This window comes from Panthera onca, chromosome B2 (genome assembly GCF_046562875.1).
Source record: "Panthera onca isolate mPanOnc1 chromosome B2, mPanOnc1 haplotype 2, whole genome shotgun sequence".
NCBI lineage: Eukaryota > Metazoa > Chordata > Mammalia > Carnivora > Felidae > Panthera > Panthera onca.
In genome coordinates this window covers 90,353,631-90,372,673 of record NC_138343.1, presented here as the reverse complement: position 1 = coordinate 90,372,673, position 19,043 = coordinate 90,353,631, and the positions used below count along the sequence as shown (strand labels likewise).

Below are 19,043 nucleotides of genomic sequence, written 5' to 3'. Positions count from 1 at the left end.
TCCTGAGCTAATGTTAATAAATTGTATTTCATGTATAAGTGAGTAAAAACATATATTCAATTTAACACAGTAAGGCTGTTACACAGGGAAAAGTTATATCTAATATGTAAAGAATATATTTATTTCATTATGTTAACAGTAAGTGCTAATTAGCATTGATAATTATTATATTTATTGAAATTATGTAAACAAATAATTTCAAAATTATAAAACTGAATTTTTAAGTTCCTGATGTTATGTGTAAGAATTTATGACACTAAACTATGTAGTGCGTATGAAGAAAATATCTACTGACTTTTCTTAGCCACTGTCTAATATCGCTTAGATATCACATTAAAAAAAAAAAAACAACTCTCCATAAAACATACAATTGAATATGACAGTTTTAAAAAAAACTGAATTATTAGAGCATTGTGCTATTTTATATTTTGGTGAAGGGGAAAAATGGTTTTCCTAAAGTTTAAACTCATAGAACATGGTATTTCTTAAATTTGCTTTGTAGACAATTGCAAAAAAATTTTAGGAGAAAATGCTAAACCTAACTATGGTTGTCAAGTTACCATTCAGTCTGAACAAGAAAAGCAATTAATGAAACAGTATCGTCGTGAAGAAAAAAGAATTGCCAGACGAGAAAAAAAGGCTGGAGAGGATGGAGAAATTGCAGAAGGAGTTATTTGCTTTGATCCTAAGGAATTGCGGATACAAAGGTAATAAAAACCAGAAGCTGAAAGATGCTTCTGTTGTAATTGCTACCTTTATGCATTATTTTTTGGTTAGTCTTAACAATTTAGATAACTCGTACTTCTAGTAAGGTTTTCTTATAAGAACAGACTTTTGTTGTATGAAAACCTAATTTTCTGGGATAAGAAAGCAATGATCTTCTTAATTAAAATATTCTTGGTTACATCTATGTAGGTGAGAATTTTAGATTATAGAAGTAAGCTATTTTGGATGCTGTGCACAAACCACTAGGTTAAAATTTGTAAAGCCTACACAGATTTATTTTGAGACTTTTGGGTTTTTTTCTAGCTTAATAAGAATACTTTTCCTTGTGTTATTTAGAAGTAGAAAGGAAGAAAAAGAAACAAAAGCATTATGATATTTGTTCTTTAAATTTTGAATATTATTTTTATAAAGGAACTTATACCTTGTTAAACATCTTTGGATTGTGACAAACAAAATTATAAATAAAGAACACTAAGTTAAACTTATCAAATGATGTCATCTAAAAATAGTACCTACAAAATGTGTTAACTCCTATGTAGTTACACTGAAAATGTGAGGATTACTAATATCTTTCTTTGTGTAATTTAATTTCCTCCACTTCATAATGGAAAGCTACCTGAAATTGTTATTATAGTGACTTTGTACTGGCTTCCTTTTGCTAGATAAAAATTTTGTATTTATCCTACTGTTTTTATATTTACAGAGAGCAGGCACTTATGAATGCTAGAAGTGTTCCAATTCTGAGCAGGCAGAGAGACATGGACGTTGAAAAAATACGTTATCCCCATGTTTATGATTCCCAGGCTGAAGCCATGAGAACATCAGCATTCATTGCTGGTGCAAAGGTATGTCACTGGTATATGACCACTTTGGGATAATAGGTCTATTCTGAGGAAATAACACATAGATTTTTCCTGTGTCTTTTCTGGCTCTTATACTAGTTGATATACTATGCTAACTTTAATTTCAAAATATTGGGGAAAATGAGATAATGCAGTGTATGGAAACTTCTTGACACATATTAGGTACTCAAAATGTATTTGTTCTCTTCCCTTTTGTTATTTATGGAACTTGTATTTTTGAGTTTTAGTGGTTACATCACTTTTTTAATGTTCTTTACACTATGTATATGGCACAGTTTTCCTAGTGACACAAGTATATTTGTCTTCAGGATACCATCTAATCAATATATACTTAAAACTCATTAACATAATATGGTCTGTGTGTTATATGAGAGATCCAGTATATGAATAATTCGTGTGTGTGTGGTTTTTTGGTTTGTTTTTGTTTTGCTTAAGCTTGTTTTTCTTTAAAAAAAATATGTTTGGGGGAGACAGAGAGACAGAGTGCAAACAGGGGAGGGGCAGAGAGAGAGGGAGACGCAGAATCTGAAGCAGGCTCCAGGCTCCAGACTCCGAACTGTTAGCACAGAGCGCAGCAGGATCATGACCTGGGCCAAAGTCTGACGCTTAACCCACTGAGCTACCCAGGCACCCTTGTTTTTCTTTAAACTAGCTAAATTTATTTACCACTGCTGTGTCTAAAGACATTAGTGTTCTCTTTCTCTCTTTCTCTTTCTCTCTAATTAAATAATCTCTACCAGAGCAATTGTTTGTATTATTATTTAATTTTAATTTCTGATGTTTATAGATGATTTTACCAGAAGGAATTCAAAGAGAGAATAACAAGATGTATGAAGAAGTAAAGATTCCCTATAGTGAACCAATGCCAGTTGGCTTTGAGGAAAAACCAGTTTATATCCAAGACTTAGATGAGGTGAGATGATCATTTTATAAAGTTGTTATTTTTGGTGCTTGGTATGTTTTCTGAATAGATTTTTATTTAAAAAATTATTTTTAAAAGTTAGTAGTTGGCTAATATAGTAGAGAGCTATATGCAGTTAGTTACTAAAAATTTACAATAGGGGAGTTTAAACTTTAAAAAGTCATTCCTTCACACATTAAACATTTTTGTGTGTATATTTCTGTAATTTCATGTTTATTTTGGCTATTTCAGCTAATATTTGGTTTAACCTATGTAGGCGGACTTAGACTGTTTTAAAGGATTCATGTATTGATATATCAAATGGTCAGTCTATAAAATAATAGAATGCTATTTGGGGAGGGGACCAAATTCTAAACTATTTATTTTTTTCTCAGCTTTTAAATTTTGAGTAATTTCAAACATATGGAAAAGTCGCATGAATAGTATTATCCATATATCTTTTGTCTTCATTTACCATTTGTCAAAATTTTGCCATATTTGCTTTATCTCAAAATAAATATTTCTTAATTTACTTTTAGATTTGCTTAAATTGTTCAACTTGTGATTTATTATTTTCCTGAATTTTTAGTTTTAATAACATAGTTTTAGGAAGGAATTATTTATAATTTTTACTTCTGCTTAACTTGTGAGGGTTTGAGAACTTTTCATTATAAAGCTATGTAGAGAAGTAATCATTCCCTTAAGTAAACTTATCAAGTAGTGCCAATCCAGGATATACTGGAAACTCAGTATACTCATTGTAGTTAAAACAGTGCTGTAGTAAACTTGTATGGCCCTTAGAAGGAACATGCAGAAATATAAATTATATCGAGTGTTGTGTCCTAGTGGTTTTAGAGAAGATCAATATATTGAGAGTGCTAGTCTGACTTAGTATTTAAAGTTATTTGAATGATTTCTAGTAATAGGGCATTGTTAGATAAATTGTAATGCAGATTAATGACTAACTTTGTAATCAGGTGTTCTTGGGATCAGATTTATTGGATTGTATGTAAATCGAAGTGAAAATTGTTCAGATAGTCTTTTAAAATGTATTTGAAAACATCTTAATTAGGGTACATATTTGTCAGAATTTAGTTTTGCATATAATTTACTTAGCAAATCTGTGGAGTGTAATTGAAGTTTACACTGAAGGGAAAATTACATTGAAGGTAAAATTGAAGTTTTTGGTGATCAGCATCATAGGGAAAGTCCAAATTCATGAAGTTTTAGAGTGCACAGGAGGCTATAGGAAAAGAATTAGTATATTGAAGCTAACTTCTTCTTTTTCTTTACTTTTTTTTAAATGTTTATTTACTTTTGAGGATGCATGAGCGGGGAAGGGGCAGGGAGAGGGAGATAGAATCTGAAGCAGGCTCCAGGCTCCAACCTATCAGCCCAGAGTCTGATGCGGAGCTCGAACCCACAAACTGTGAGATCATGACCTGAGCCATAGTTGGAAGCTCAACCGACTGAGCCGTTCAGGTGCCCCGAAGCAAACTTCCTAAGTTTACAATCAAAGCAAACATGAGTATAGGAGGGCATATCATCTTATCCCTTTTTATAAGAGGAGACAGTTCTCCCCATAGTTTTGTTTTTTTTTTTTTTTATCAGCTCCTCAATACTCACCTGCACCAAATGCATCCATGCATACCTAAAATACGCACTTTATTTGAAGAAAAATGGCAAAGATGTAAGATACCTGAAGAGTATTCATGTAGAGAGTGAGTGTGTGATCATGTAGAGTATTTCATGTAGGCAGCGTTGATAATGGGTGAGAACCTCTGATCAGTATCTCTTCAACCTTAGAGTTAAGAACACAGTTTCAATCAAATATATATCAATTAATGGTTATCAAACCGTTTCAGTCAAATATGTTGGTTATTGAGGCTTAAAGTATATAATCCAGCACTTTTGGCACTTGTCTGCATCCTAGGTTGCTTATTTTCTGTGTACTGTGGGATCTTATCATCTGGGTATTAAACTCACTGAGAAATCAAATATATACATAAGCATGTGCTAAACTGAAAAAAGAATTCTTAATTTAGTTTAAGTTATACCAATTATTTAAAGTATACATATTATTTAAAGCTAACCTTTTCTGTCACCAAAATGAAGTTCCTTTATATATATTTATATATGTGTATGAGTGTGTAATTTATATGTAGTCATTCAGAAATATCAAATAATGGAGGCAAGCAAAAAGAACAGCATAAAAAATAACCACAGCCAACCAGAATTAACTACATTCTACACATATGTGTGCATTTTATTTTGTTTTATAAAATGGCATTATATCACACATACTGTTTGTGTCTATTTGTATATTTATCTACATACATCTTTCCATGTCAGCAAACATATCTGCAGCATCATTTATAATCACCATACGGTATTCCATTTTATACTTTTATTACTTTTAAACTGATTCCTTTTTGTTACAGTTTTAAGTTGTCTTCTACAGTAAGTTTATATATTAGACTAAAATTGTAATTTTATATTGCTGGGTTTCATCTTCTGCATCAGAATTATCTGTAGATCTTTTTCAAAATCCAAGTGACTTGGCTTCTATAAAATTAAAGTCTCTTGAGAAGGGTCCAGGTACCTGTATTTTGAAGATGATTTTTGGAGCACTGTAGGTGATTCTGAAATACAGCAGGACATAATTTTGTACATAATTCTTTTTAAACCTTACCAGTCATTATAAGCATTATCATCATTGAAGTATATTTTGTTTTGTATGTTAAATATTAACATTTTTAATGTGAAAAAATTAACATTCATTGTATAATGAATGAATCAGGCTTCTTATTTTTCTTTCATATTCATTTCTAAATAAATACTTTGTTCATTTTAATTTAGGTTATAAGAGTAAGAGTTTTCCTAAATGGGTTAATTTCATCTACAACCTTAATGTTTGTTTGCTGTGTAATGTAATATATTTATGGGTTCCATGGATTAGGATCTGGACATCAGTGGGGATCATTATTCTGCCTACCACACATGAGAGTTTAACTTTTCTTCCATTGAAGAATATCAGTGTTTAGAGTTTTTGGCTATTACAAAGTGTGTAAATCTCCTTTGGCTGCCATAACCACAGCCGGGGTAGCTTAAACAATGAACATTTATTTTTTCACAGTTTTGGAGGTTAGAAATCCCAGAAAAAGGTGCTGATAGATTTAGTTTCCAATGAAGACTCTCTTCCTGGCTTGCAGACAGGCACTTTCTCACTGTGCTCCCATGGCTTTACGTGGGCTCTTCTCTGTATTGTGTCTCTTCCTCTTAAAGGACACCAGCTTTATTGGATTAGGACTTCACTCAGATGACCTTATTTAACTTTGTTACTTTCCTAAAGGCTCTGTCTCCAAACACTGTAACACTGGGAGTTAAGGCTTTAATTTATGTACTTAAATTATAAGATGAAACCTAATTCCATCCATAAGATGGATAAAGCTGCTCTAGACATTGGTATACAGGTTTTTGTGTGAACAAAAGTTTTCATTTCTTTGGAGTAGATGCCTGAGAGTGCAATTATTGGGTCATTATTGTAGCTGCATAGTTAGTTTTTTTAAGAAAAACTACCACACTGTTTTCTGGGGAACATTTTATATTCCCACCAGCAATCCAGTATGATTCAGTTTCTCCACGTATTCACCAGCATTTGGTCTTATCACTATTTTTATTTTAGCCATTTTAATTTATATTTTTATGTTTTATTTATATTTATATGTATACTTTAACCATTCTGATAGAGTGTAGAGATTTCTCATTGTGGTTTTAATTTGCACTTTTATAAGCAGTAATAATAATTAGATAATACATTCAAATGCAAATGTCATTATAAGTACATAAGTAAATCGTTTGATGTCATGTAGCTTTACATAATGATCCCACCAGATGTCATTAGCATGAGTAGTAATTTAGACCTCAGGAAAAAATATAGGTGTTAGCAGAATGTTAGCTTAGTGGATGCCTTTGTTGGCTTGGATCTTTTTTATATAAGGTAGAATCTATATATATCAGGAATAGTACTCTTGGAGATGGTATCTTTCTCTTTTTACTGACATCATAATTGCATGCCATTCCTAACAGTCCTACAGAACTATAGATAAAATGCTTTTATATCCTTTCTTGACTGAATGTCACATCAGATAATTGTGTCCTGTGTGCAACGCAAAGTTGAAGGTTGAAGTAGAACTGTTGCAGAAGAGAGAAATGCTGAGCACCTGAGTTAAGAAAGTGGCATCCTACATGAAAAATGGGATAATGGAGAATAATTTAGGTACCAGTATATATAAGATCTGATGACTGATTAAATGAGAGGAGATGAAGCAGAGAGAAGACTCCAGAATGACATCCAAGTTTTTGTTTGAGTCTAGAATGATATCCGGGGCTTCATGGGTGAGTGATAGTGCCATTTACCAAGTTGAGGAGGGTGAGTGATAGTGCCATTTACCAAGCTGAGGAATAGAAGAAAAGGAAAGGCTTGTATATGTTAAGTTTAGGAGGCAATACACCATGTTAGTTAAGAGCAGAGCCTCTGATTCCAGGCTGACCTAGTTTGACTTGGACTCCCCACTTTCTAGTTGTGAGACTTTGGGCGAGTTACTGTCCTCTCTGAAATCCAGTTTTCATTTGTAGAATTGGGATAATAGAACCTCCCTTATAGTTTAATGGTGAGAATTAATATATGTAAAACATGTTGAAGAGTGTTGCGTATTTAATACATTTTAGCTAAAATATTAGCTTAAAATGAAAAGTGGAGTGATGAAAACTAACATTGGCAGATAAGTGTATGGATAAAATGAAAAGACTTATTGTTACTTTGGAAATTATATTTATTAAATAAATTACTTCTGTGTTCATTTATGCTATTCAGCTATTCTTTCATTCCAAACATATGTAGAGTATTATTGGATGCTATCATACAGGATCAGGAAGAACTAAACTCATAGTCATTCTATTAAGACATCGAGAGTGGTTTCTAATTAATTGATAGCAGTTAAAGAAACCAGTCATTATAATTATTGACATCTGTGGTTATTCAAGTCAGACATTTTGAAAAAAGTCAAATAGAATAAATATAAAAAGTATTGCTGGGGCATTTGGGTGGCCCGGTCGGTTAAGTGTCCACCTCTTAATTTCGGTTAGGGCATGATCTCAAGGTTCATGAGTTCGAGCCCCACATTGGTCTTTGCACAAGTGCAGAGGCTGCTTGGGATTCTCTCTCTCCCCCTCTCTCTGTCTGCCCCTCACCCACTTTTGCTCCCTTGAAAGAAATAAACTTTAAGAAAAATATATTACTTTTCTTTTGGTTTTATTTTGTTTTCTGAACCCGAGCTGGGGATCTTAAAGTCAGAGTTTGTTGACATGGTTTGGTTCAATCAGATTATAAAGGCAAGAAAGCTAAATAATCACCCAGAAAAACACTTTAGAGTGTGGATCTTTTTCATGAGACCACTTTGAAAAGGATGAAATGTTGCTAAAACCTGGACATGCTCCCAAAGCCTTTCCTGAAACAGCTCACAAGGCTGGTTATTACACTGTCAAGCATATCATCAGTTTCATCAGAAGCATGGCCTTGAATCACTCCTTGCCTTTTTAAGAGGTGGTATCAAGAAATAATAACAAAATATAAAGTTGAAAGTTGAAAAGTGAGTTTACAATCTTTTTTACACTGATAGCGATCTTAGCAAAGAATATTTCATTAAATTTCATGGGGAAAGAAATGATGTAGCACAAATTAAATTTCTACTCATTTTGTCAAATTCTAATTTCCCTTGATACATGCCTACCTTCACCTGGAGACTGGAGCCATGTGAATCCTGATGCTAATATATTTGTTTGCTAGATTTTTGAGCACGTATTATCATTAAAACAAACAAATGAACAAACAGACATGTAAATGTAGACTACTTATGCACCTTTATAAACCCCACAATACATTGTTATTCTTTTTGCTTTAACAGTCTTTTTAAGATATTAAGATTTCTAATAATAAAAAAAGTTTTTTTTATACTTGTGCACCTATCAGGTACCTTTTATGCTTTTGTCTAGATCCAGATTTCCATCTAGTATTCACTTCTTAGAGTGCAAGTTTGTTGATGAATTCTTTCAGCTTTGTATGTCTGAATAAAAATCTTCATTTTGTCTTGTTCTTGAAAGATATGTCATTTGATATAGATTCCAGTTTGAGGCACCTGGGTGGCTCAGTCAGTTGAATTTCTGTCTGACTCTTGATTCGGCTCAGATCATGATTCCAGGGTTGCAGGACTGAGCCCCACTTCAACTACATACTGAGTGTGGAGCCTGCTTAAGATTCCCTCTCTCTATTTCTGTCTGTCTGTCTGTCTCTCTCTCTCTCTCTCTCTTCCTCCCTCTCTCTCCTCCTCCCTCTCTCTCCCTCTCTCTCTTCCTCCCTCTCTCTCACTCTCCCTCTCCCTCTCCCTCCCTCTCTCTCCCTCTCCCTCTCTCTCCTTCTCCCTCTCTCTCCTTCTCCCTCTCCCTCTCTCTCTCTATATATATAAAATAAAGTTTAATTTAATTTAATTTAATTTAAAGTAAAATTTAGAATTCCAGGTTGACAATTTCTTTTTTTTTGGTCCTTCTAGATGTAGCTGCATTGTCTTCTTATGTTGTTTCTGATAAGAAGTATGCTCTCATTCTTAATCCTCTATGTCATGTGCTTTGTTTTTTTTTCTGGTTGATTTTTAAGATTTCTTTTTTATTGGTTTTAGGCATTTTGATTATGATATGACTTTATATTAGCTTTCTGTTGTCATACAAGAAATTACCAAAAATTAGTGATTTAAAACATCCATTTGTTATCTCAGAGTTCTGAAAGTCTGATTTGGGTAGGCTTGACTGGGATCTCTGTTCTTGGTTTTATAAGGGTGAAACTATTGTGTTGGCCAGGCTGAAGGGGAAGGATTCCCTTACAAAGTCATTCAGACTGTTGGCCATATCCACTTTGTAGGGGTTGTAGAACTGAGGTTCCTGATTCTTTTCTGTGTGTTGTTCTTAGCTCCTAAAGACTACTCACCTTCTCTGGCATATGGCTCACTCCAGTTTCACAGCCAACAAGGGAGTATCAATTTCCCATGTGCTCTAAATCCTTGACTTCATGTGGATGTGAAAAAACTCTGACTTTAAAAGATTTGTGTGATTAGGTCAGATTCACCCAGATAATCTTCCTTACTAAAGGTCAGCTGTTTCATATAGCATAATGGAATCATGGAAATAACGTCCATCATATTCATAGTTCTGGGATTTATGCAGGGAGTTATGCTGTGGAGTGGTGGCAGAGATTGAGGAGGAAATCTTGAGAGCCAGTTTAGGATTCTGCCTACCACTGCCTCAATGTGGTTTTCTTCCAGTGTTTTGTTGAAGCATTGGTTAAGCATCTTGGATCTGTGGGTTTCTGGTCTTCATCATGTGGGAAATTTCTAACCATTATTTTTTAATTTTTTTACCCCTTCTTCCCTTTCAGGAAGTCTTACACAGATAAATTAGGGTTCCTGAAACAGTCACACAGCTTACTGATGTTCTATTAACTTTTGCTTTGTTTTATTTATTTATTTTTTGAAATTTTTTATCTTCAGGTTTCATTTTGGGTGATTTCTATTGCCTTGTCTTAAAATTCGGTCTTTTTTTCTGCAGTGTCTAAAATACTGTTCATTGCATTCAGTGTATTTTTCATGTAGCATGTACAGTTTTATCTCTAATGAGTTTGTTGTTGTTGTTGTTGTTGTTTTATCTTCTGTGCTTCCACTTGCACAATCATTTCTGTAGGGGTCAGCAAACTTTCTGTAAGGATAGTAATTATTTTAGACTTTTGGACCATACAAGGTGTCTGTTCAATACTCATTATTGTTTTCTTTTTTATTAAAATACCTTTTCAGAATGTAATGACCATTCTTATAGTCTATAAAAACCAAACCAAAATAAAACAAGCAAACAACAGATGTCTGGCCAGATTTGACACACAAGCTGTTAATTTGCTGACCTTTGCTCTAGTTCCTTGAAGAGTCTGTCATTTGTATTATTTCTTGATTTGTTTTAGTTGATCAATTTTTTTTTATCATAATGTGTTTTTCTGCTTTTTAGCATGCATGGTAATTTTTTTTTTTTTTTATGAATACCAAACATAATGATTTTACCTTGTTGAGTACCAGATATTTTTGTATTCTTATAGTCTTGAGTTTTTTCTTGGGATATAGCTAAGTTACTTTAGATCAGTTTGATCTTTTCAGGTCTTCTAAAATTTCTTAGGTGGGCCAAAGCAACATTTAAAGGCTAGTTTTGCCCCACTAATAAGACATAGCTCTTCTGAGCAGAGAACATAATTCCCAGTTAAATAAGAGGTTTTCCACTATGGTTGGTAAAAACAGGAGCTGTTCTAGACCCTATGGGGTGAAGTTTGAGTTTGCTTCCTCCAGTCCATTTAAGTGGTTCTTTCCCCTACCTTGGGCACTTTTCTCATACGCTTGTGCTCTTTGGAGATTTCTGGAATTATCAATTCTCTCTTTCTGATTATATATATATTTTACAATAAAAATATCTCCCAAATGGAGAAATTCAGCTTTAAGGGAATGAAGTAGGCCGTGAAGCTTTATTCCATCAAAGCTCATGAAATCCCTGTGTTTTAACAGAACCTTCAGTGTTTATCTATGGATTTTATTTTTCTTTTTGAAACAAAAGCAGCAGATAAATCTGGAAATTAAGAATTATAGCAAGTTAGAAGGTATGTTCCCCCTTTCTCTCTGGAAGAGGCCAAAAGTTTATTGCATTCCAAGTTGTTATCAAAGGAAGGAAAAAGTCCTGTTTTCAGTTATAAATTATTAGAAAAGTGAGATCTGTACTCTGAAGTAGGTCTTAAGTAAAATGAGAAAAGAAAAAGGAGTTGATTCCACCCCTTCTTTTCCCATTCCTTACTTATAATAGTGGTTTGCACTGGACACCCCTCAGCTCCCCACCATCCTTCCTAAAAGACATTTAGCAATATCTGGAGACATTTTTGGTTGTCACAACTAAGAGGGTACTGGCATCTAGTAAATAGAAGCCAGGATACTGCTGAACATTCCACAGTGCACATGACAGTCTTGGGGACATTTACAAAAATGTCAATGATGCCAAGATTTAGAGACCCCAATAGAAAGAGCCATCTAAGACCCTCTGGGGTTTGATACCTGGAACCTTGGTTCCTTTTTTTTTTTTTTTTTTTAAGTATTTTCTAAGCATTGAATAGATCTAAAAATATTACAAAATAGGATTATTAAAAACTTTTAATTTGTAATCACTCCCTTCCTAAGCTTCTTTGATATTGTTGTCACATATTTTAGTTCTATCTTGTTTTAGTTTTATACCAGATATTGTTATTACTGCTATTATTGTAATTGCAGTCAGTAATTATTTGGATTTACCTATATATTTTGCTGTTTCTTAATTCCATCAGTGTGTTCATGTTCTGTGACTTTTCCGTGCCTGAACTGGCAAAATCTCTTAATTTTTGTTAATCGAAAATGCATTTATTTTATCTGTGTTCTTGAAAGATATTTTTGCTGGTAATAGAATTCTAAGTCCACAGCTATTTTCTCATAGCACACTAAAGATATTATTCTACCACATCATATCTTAAAACATGAAAGATGTTATTATATCATCTGCTTTTCTTTCCCCCCCTCTCCCCCCCCCCCCCCCCCCAGGGAGAATTCTACCAGATATTTATTTTTATTTTTTTAATTTTATTTTTTATTTTTTTAAGTTTACATCCAAATTAGCATATAGTGCAACAATGATTTCAGAAATACATTCCTTAGTGCCCCTTACCCATTTTGCCCATCCCCCTTCCCACAACCCCTCCAGCAACCCTCAGTTTGTTCTCCATATTTATAAGTCTTCTGTTTTGTCCCTCTCCCTGTTTTTATATTATTTTTGTTTCCCTTCTCTTATGTTCATCTGTTGTGTCTCTTAAGGTCCTCATATGAGTGAAGTCCTATGATTTTTGACTTTCTCTGACTGACTAATTTCACTTCGCATAATATCCTCCAGTTTCATCCACATAGTTGCACATGGCAAGATTTCATTCTTTTTGATGGCTGAGTAATACTCCATTGTATATATATACCACATCTTCTTTATTCATTCATCCATCATTGGACATGTGAGCTTTTTCCATACTTTGGCTATTGTTGATAGTGCTGCTATAAACATGGGGTTGCACACCGGTATTTCGTGGATAAATGCCTAGTAGTGCAATTGCTGGGTTGTAAGGTAGTTCTATATTTAGCTTTTTGAGGAACCTCCATACTGTTGTCCAGAGTGGCTGCACCAGCTTGCATTGCCACCAACAATGCAAAAGAGATCCTCTTTCTCCACATCGTCACCAACATCTGTTGTTGCCTGAGTTGTTAATGTTAGCCATTCTGACAGGTTTAAGGTGGTATCTCATTGTGGTTTTGATTTGTATTTCCCTGATGATGAGTGATGATGAGTGATGTTGAGCATTTTTTCATGTATCGGTTGGCCATCTGGGTGTCTTCTTTGGAGAAGTGTCTATTCATGTCTTTTGCCCATTTCTTCACTGGATTATTTGTTTTTTGGGTGTTGAGTTTGATCAGTTCTTTATAGATTTTGGATACTAACCTTTTATCTGATATGTTGTTTGCAAATACCTTCTCCCATTCCATCAGTTGCCTTTTACTTTGCTGATTGTTTGCTTTGTTGTGCAGAAGCTTTTTATTTTGATGAGGTCCCAGTAGTTAATTTTTGCCTTTGTTTCCCTTGCCCCTGGAGACATGTTGCGTAAGAAGTTGCTGCGGCCAAGATCAAAGAGGTTTTGCCTGCTTTCTCCTCTAGGATTTTGATGGCTTCCTGTCTTACATGTAGGTCTTTCATCCATTTTGAGTTTATTTTTATGTATGGTGTAAGAAAGTGGTCCACGTTCATTCTTCTACATGTCACTGTCCAGTTTTCCCAGCACCACTTGCTAAAGAGACTATCTTTATTCCATTGGATATTCTTTCCTGCTTTGTCAAAGATTAGTTGGCTATACGTTTGTGGGTCCTTTTCTGGGTTCTCTATTCTGTTCCATTGATCTTTTTTTTTTTTTTTTTTTTTGAGACATCTGCAATCAATCTTATTTAGGTGTTTTTTTGTTTTTGTGTGTTTGTTTTTGAAGTAAGTTTTCTCTCTGGCTTCTTTTAAGCATGACCTCATGGTTTGTAGGATCGAGCTCTGCGTGGGGCTCTGTGCTGTCAGCTTGGGGTTCTCTCCCTGTCTCTCTGCCCCTTCCCTTTACATTTTTCATACACCTGTAACTTGACAGACATTGTTAAAAATGAAGAAAGAAATACAGAGTATTTCCCCCCTCTCCAGGAACTTGCACTATAGCTGGGGACATAAGAAGACATCTGTGCTGAATATTTACAAACAATATACTGTGGAATGCAGTAAGCACAAAGTCAGTGATGCAAATTTAATCCATTTTATATAGACGGCAAAGGGATTAATGCAGGCTGTAGCTCTTTTGACAATTTCTTGAAGAAAAGGAGACTTGAGTTGTTCCTTGACTGCTGTGATCTGGAGGAATTGAGCCTTATCTGAACATTGACAATGAATTTAGCATTGTTTTTTGTAAGAGAGCTGGTGTGGGTTATACAGAGGAAGAAGCATTTCTTGATTTTGTAATGAAAACTTTGTGTGGATCTGGTATGAAATATTAGAGATTATGTCTTGTCCATATTACTTTTTCCATAGAACTTTAAAATGGTATTTCTGTTATAAAAACTTGGTCACTGTCAGGAGGGCCACTATTTTACAATTATTGTGTGAAGTATTACTATGGAAACTGTAAGGAAAAAGTTAAAAATTTCTCAGCTTACTCTTAAAAGTAATTAGGGATTTTGTTGTGTTCAGACTGCTATGTGTGAAAAGCATGCTTTTGATATACTATATTTTCTTGTTTTGGAGGTCAGTAAAGGTTCATTATGTAAAAGTTTGCTCTATTGGATAGCTTTCTTATAAAGTTATAAATAAGATGCTTTTATTTATTTGTGATTCCCAGCAAGTATTTAAATTATTTGCTTAAAAAGTAAGGTTTAGTTGTTTTGAAAGTGTACTATCGTTCAAATATATGAAACAGCTAGGTCTCATTTGAAGGGAAATTATGTCTATGTTTTTCCTTATAAAGAATTAATTTTATCTGTATGCCCTGAACTTCTTCAGGATTGTAGTATGATAAAGTCTTCTGGGAATACTTGCAAACAGCTAACTAGGTGCAGAGCATCAGCTACTTAAAAAAAAACCTACTAAACTAGAAAGAGTTATAACTAACATCTGCACCTCTAGCTAGGAGAAATCTAACAACAGAACTTTCTTTATGACCTACACTTTATTGATTTTATGGCAAGAAATTAGAAGAGAGATTAAAAGCCTCAAGCATATTGTGCTTTCCCATGATGATAATTTTAGAACTCAAATGAATTCAGAAGTCTGAAAAGTAGATGACTTCAACTTATAATGTGAGAATTTCAAATTACTTTAGAAATAGACTTAGTCCATATCTTCCAATATATCTATGCATTGTGTTTACACAGACCTCTTATGATAAACAGAAATGTTTGGCATGATTGTTGCTATTTATAGATTTTTATTATTTTTCTCTGGAAATATGCATGGATTGGTTATCATTCATCAATAATTATTTCTTTAGCTCCTGATTGATACAAGGCATTATGCTTGGGAGGTATGATAGGCACAAAGCAGTTTAGAATTATGATCCTGCCTTTAAAGGGACTTTATCCAGTTAGGTAAGTAGAACTGAGGTTAAATTTCACCTTTCACCGTTGGCACATTTTGTCATGTGGATCGAGTTACATAGCACCTCCAAATTTCAGTTTTTCTCATCAGACTATTTATTTTAAAGATTATATAAGTCGACACACAGAAAATGTGTAGTGGTGTCTGTGATACAATTTAAATTATCAGTAAATTCCTAGCCTGAGTAATAATTATGTAAACTGTTATCACATTGATAACTGAGCTTTTTGCTGTTTTATCTAACTGGGTACACTTTGAGTCTTTCTGTTAAGATATATTGATAAGGTTGGAATTATTTTGGTATAAATAACTTTTCAAAATTACTCAAAGATGAATATTGAAGGAATATAGAAAATAGTTCTAAATTAATAAAGATAAAGTAAAATGACTCATTTCTTTAGTTAATACTGTGCATTTCATTAGGTATCTTATATTTCATTTTTTAAGCGTAACTCCCTCTTATAACCCTGAAAGCAAGTTTAGAGAAGGCAAGTTCAAATTTCATCCAGTGGTGCAAGTATGACAGTGACTAAACATAGGCTATTTTACCTTTTTACATCCTCAACAAGCTGTTACATTGTTGATCAACTTCATGAGAATAATAATTATATGTTGGAGTAATTTTAAATATATCGGGGGAAATCATTATATAAAGACGTCTCAATGTATTCTTAAGCAATCTATATAATATCATGTTTTATTACATAATTTTTATGATTTCTTCCTTGAAATGTTTTGCTTTTCCTTTCAAATTTTTACATACTATACAAGAGGTTGAAGCAAAACATTTGTCTTTTAGGGACCCCTTACTAAATGTATGCCTTCTAACTTGATACATGTTTTAAACAAGTTTTTCTGAGTAAAATGCACTTTGTTCTTTCCAGAGTAGGTTGTGTTAAATTATTAAACAACAACAACAACAGACGACCAGGGCACCTGGGTGGCTCAGTCAATTAAACACCCAACTTCGGCTCAGGTCATGATCTCACGGTTCATGGATTCGAGCCCCACGTCGGGCTCTGTGCATGATAGCTCAGAGCCTGGAGCCTACTTTGGATTTTGTATCTCCCTCACTGTCTGCCCTCCCAGGCTCATGTTTTCTCTCAATCTCCCTCTCTCTCTCTCTCTCAAAAATAAACATTAAAATAAAAGGCAAACAACAACAACAAAAAACAGATGACTAAGAAAACATAGTCACTGTGTTGGGAGTGGGTAGAGAAAGTTAGAGTAACAGTCCTCATTCTTGGGCTTTGATAATCACTTGGGATGCTATAAAGAAATGTACAAATTACTATTCCCACCCTAGATAAATGAATGAAAACCTCAAGGGTTGAGTCTAGAAATCTGTCATTTTTAAAAGCATGTACACTCCCTACCCCAAGTAATGAGGATCCTCTCTCAAAGCACTGGCCTCCTCAGCACACCCTCGGCTGAGTTCCTATCCGGCAGTCTTTGACCCGACACTTTTCCTACTCTTTCAGTGGTTTGAGTGTATTTGAAACCCTTCTATGTGAGCTTCAGATCTCATGTGGGGGAACAAGCAGTAAATTTCAGTTTAAGGAAATCATTTATAAGTCCACTTTACTACTCGTTTCCCCATTATATCAGTAATTCTCAGATCTTTCATTTTATAGGAGAGAGTTCATGATGTTACATTGTGTATTTAAAATATTAGACATTTTAAAAGGTACCAATTTAAATAGGTATTTTAAAATTTGTGATCTTTAGGAAGTCAATACCAAGTATGTTCTTAAGCATTGGAATACACATGCGCACACACACACACACACACACACACACACACACACACTTGTATGTTGAACTGACCACTTTAAGTCATTAATACTTTTATTTATATAATACATTATTTTGCTAAGTTATTACTTAAATGAATTCTTGACTTAAAATCATACTGTTATTCCGATATTGTGAGTTTAAATGCAAGTGGAAATAGTCTCTTATTACTTAGAACAATTCATCTGAGGATTCTGTTGATGAAATTTTCTTGTTTAAGGAGATGTATATTTAAAGTGATATCCTTGCTTTATTTAATTAGTTTTGTGGAAAGTTTAAAGTCATGTATACTATAAGAAAATTTAAATTAAGAATTACCCATATTTTAATATCTATTACATTTTATGAGCTTGACCATCTAAGTGCCAAAATACTTTATTTTTTCTGAATATTCAAAGGAAGCTAGTGAAAGTACCTTAAAGGTTAAAGTCAGAGCTGAAACCAGTTATTACCATAAATATCAGCCAAGAAGCTGAAAATGACATTTTCTTTGTAGGATTCAACAGAATTTGACAGAGACTGTTGTGCTTCTATTTTATTGCCATGATTAGAAGTGCAGCTGTTTGTCAGAAGGCAGGTCCCACAATTTGGACCGAAAAGACTGTTTGTAATACCAAATAAATAATGGTGTCTTAACATTTTTAAGCCGTGACACTTATAGTGACATCCTGGAAGTATACTTGGCTACATGTCAGTAGAAGTTCATCTCCCTTGTGAAAATAATATATTAACTAAATAGAAAATACCAGACTCTTAACCTTCAATTTTACCTCTGCGTTAAGCCTCTGAAGTTTGTGTAATTATTATACTGGTTTTTTGAAAGCAGCCCTGTCTTATTATGGTAGTTCCGTCTACCCAAATCAAACCCCTAATTGAGCTTAAACCATGACTATTACTATCCTCTTGTATATTGTTGGCACAGCATTTGGGTGTCACTTCTGAGTGACATCTGACTTGCTAAGTTGTTGTTAAGAGTGCACTAGTAGAAATCCAGATGTGCAATCTCAAGGGTTTATCAGTGGAGTTTGTTATCTGCAGACAAAGTTTTGTTTATCTTTTAAAATTCCCTCTCAAGAACTTTTTCTTCAGTTTTCCTTAGCATTCAAACCTTAGCTGCAACTTAGGAACAAGGAAGGTACCCTCTTCCAAAAAGAGATTAGTGTTCCTCTCTGACTCCCATTATACCTTAAGTTCTCATTAAATGTGGTATTGCTATTGTTTGTTATTCTCTCTTTTTTTTTTTTTCTCTTTAGGACCTTAATAGCTTCTTATTTATCATTTTGTTGTCATGTAGTAGAGTATATTTAGAAGTCTCATTTATTTAGTGGTGTTTCTTTTTTATTTTTTCATTATGCTTCTTAGATGGAGTATTTTCAGTGTGAAAATTTTTAGGAATTGCTCCTTAGGGGCATATTAAATATTTCCAGATACTATTAGAATAGTGTAAATACATTCAGTTAAATAATATGAAAGGGTTATGAATTATGCATTATGATTTCTTATGGCTTCTTGTCACATGTAATAAAATTTGGATCCATTTCATTTTATAAAATACCTAACTTGATTTTTACAAAATCTTACAATCTTACTTCCTTCAAAGATTTAATAGTAGATTAGTCTCCTGAGGCCTTTTGTTGCTAAGATTTAATTTCCTCTACCCAGCTGTCTGGTTCACAATGAATTATTACCATGAACCATTAAAATGCATGACTCTTTAGTAAAGAGAAACTGTCCATGGACTATTTTCTTTTCTCTTAATTAGCAGAATTCACTAATTTTTCAGTGCATTTTCAAGTGGGAGTACAAATTGGAAATTAGGTGTTTGGTAAAGATGTTGGCTTCTGTGTGAGATAATGGAAAAGGGTGATCAGTTATTATGTATTAACACAAAAACATTACATATTTGTATCTGTAAAGACACAAATTATGTTATTTTTATAATT

The 19,043-nt window shown here is 33.7% G+C and overlaps 1 protein-coding gene across 3 annotated transcripts in view; it reads left to right on the top strand.

The window, feature by feature from the left end:
* The window catches only part of ASCC3 (activating signal cointegrator 1 complex subunit 3), a 357,007-nt gene that overhangs the window by 69,637 nt on the left and 268,327 nt on the right, over positions 1-19,043 (top strand). For all 3 annotated transcript variants that reach the window (XM_060616263.3, XM_060616264.3, XM_060616262.3), the window contains exons 6-8: positions 503-707; positions 1,430-1,571; positions 2,377-2,502. In XM_060616263.3, the coding sequence (XP_060472246.3) occupies positions 503-707; positions 1,430-1,571; positions 2,377-2,502 (473 nt within the window). The remainder of the gene's footprint in view (positions 1-502; positions 708-1,429; positions 1,572-2,376; positions 2,503-19,043) is intronic.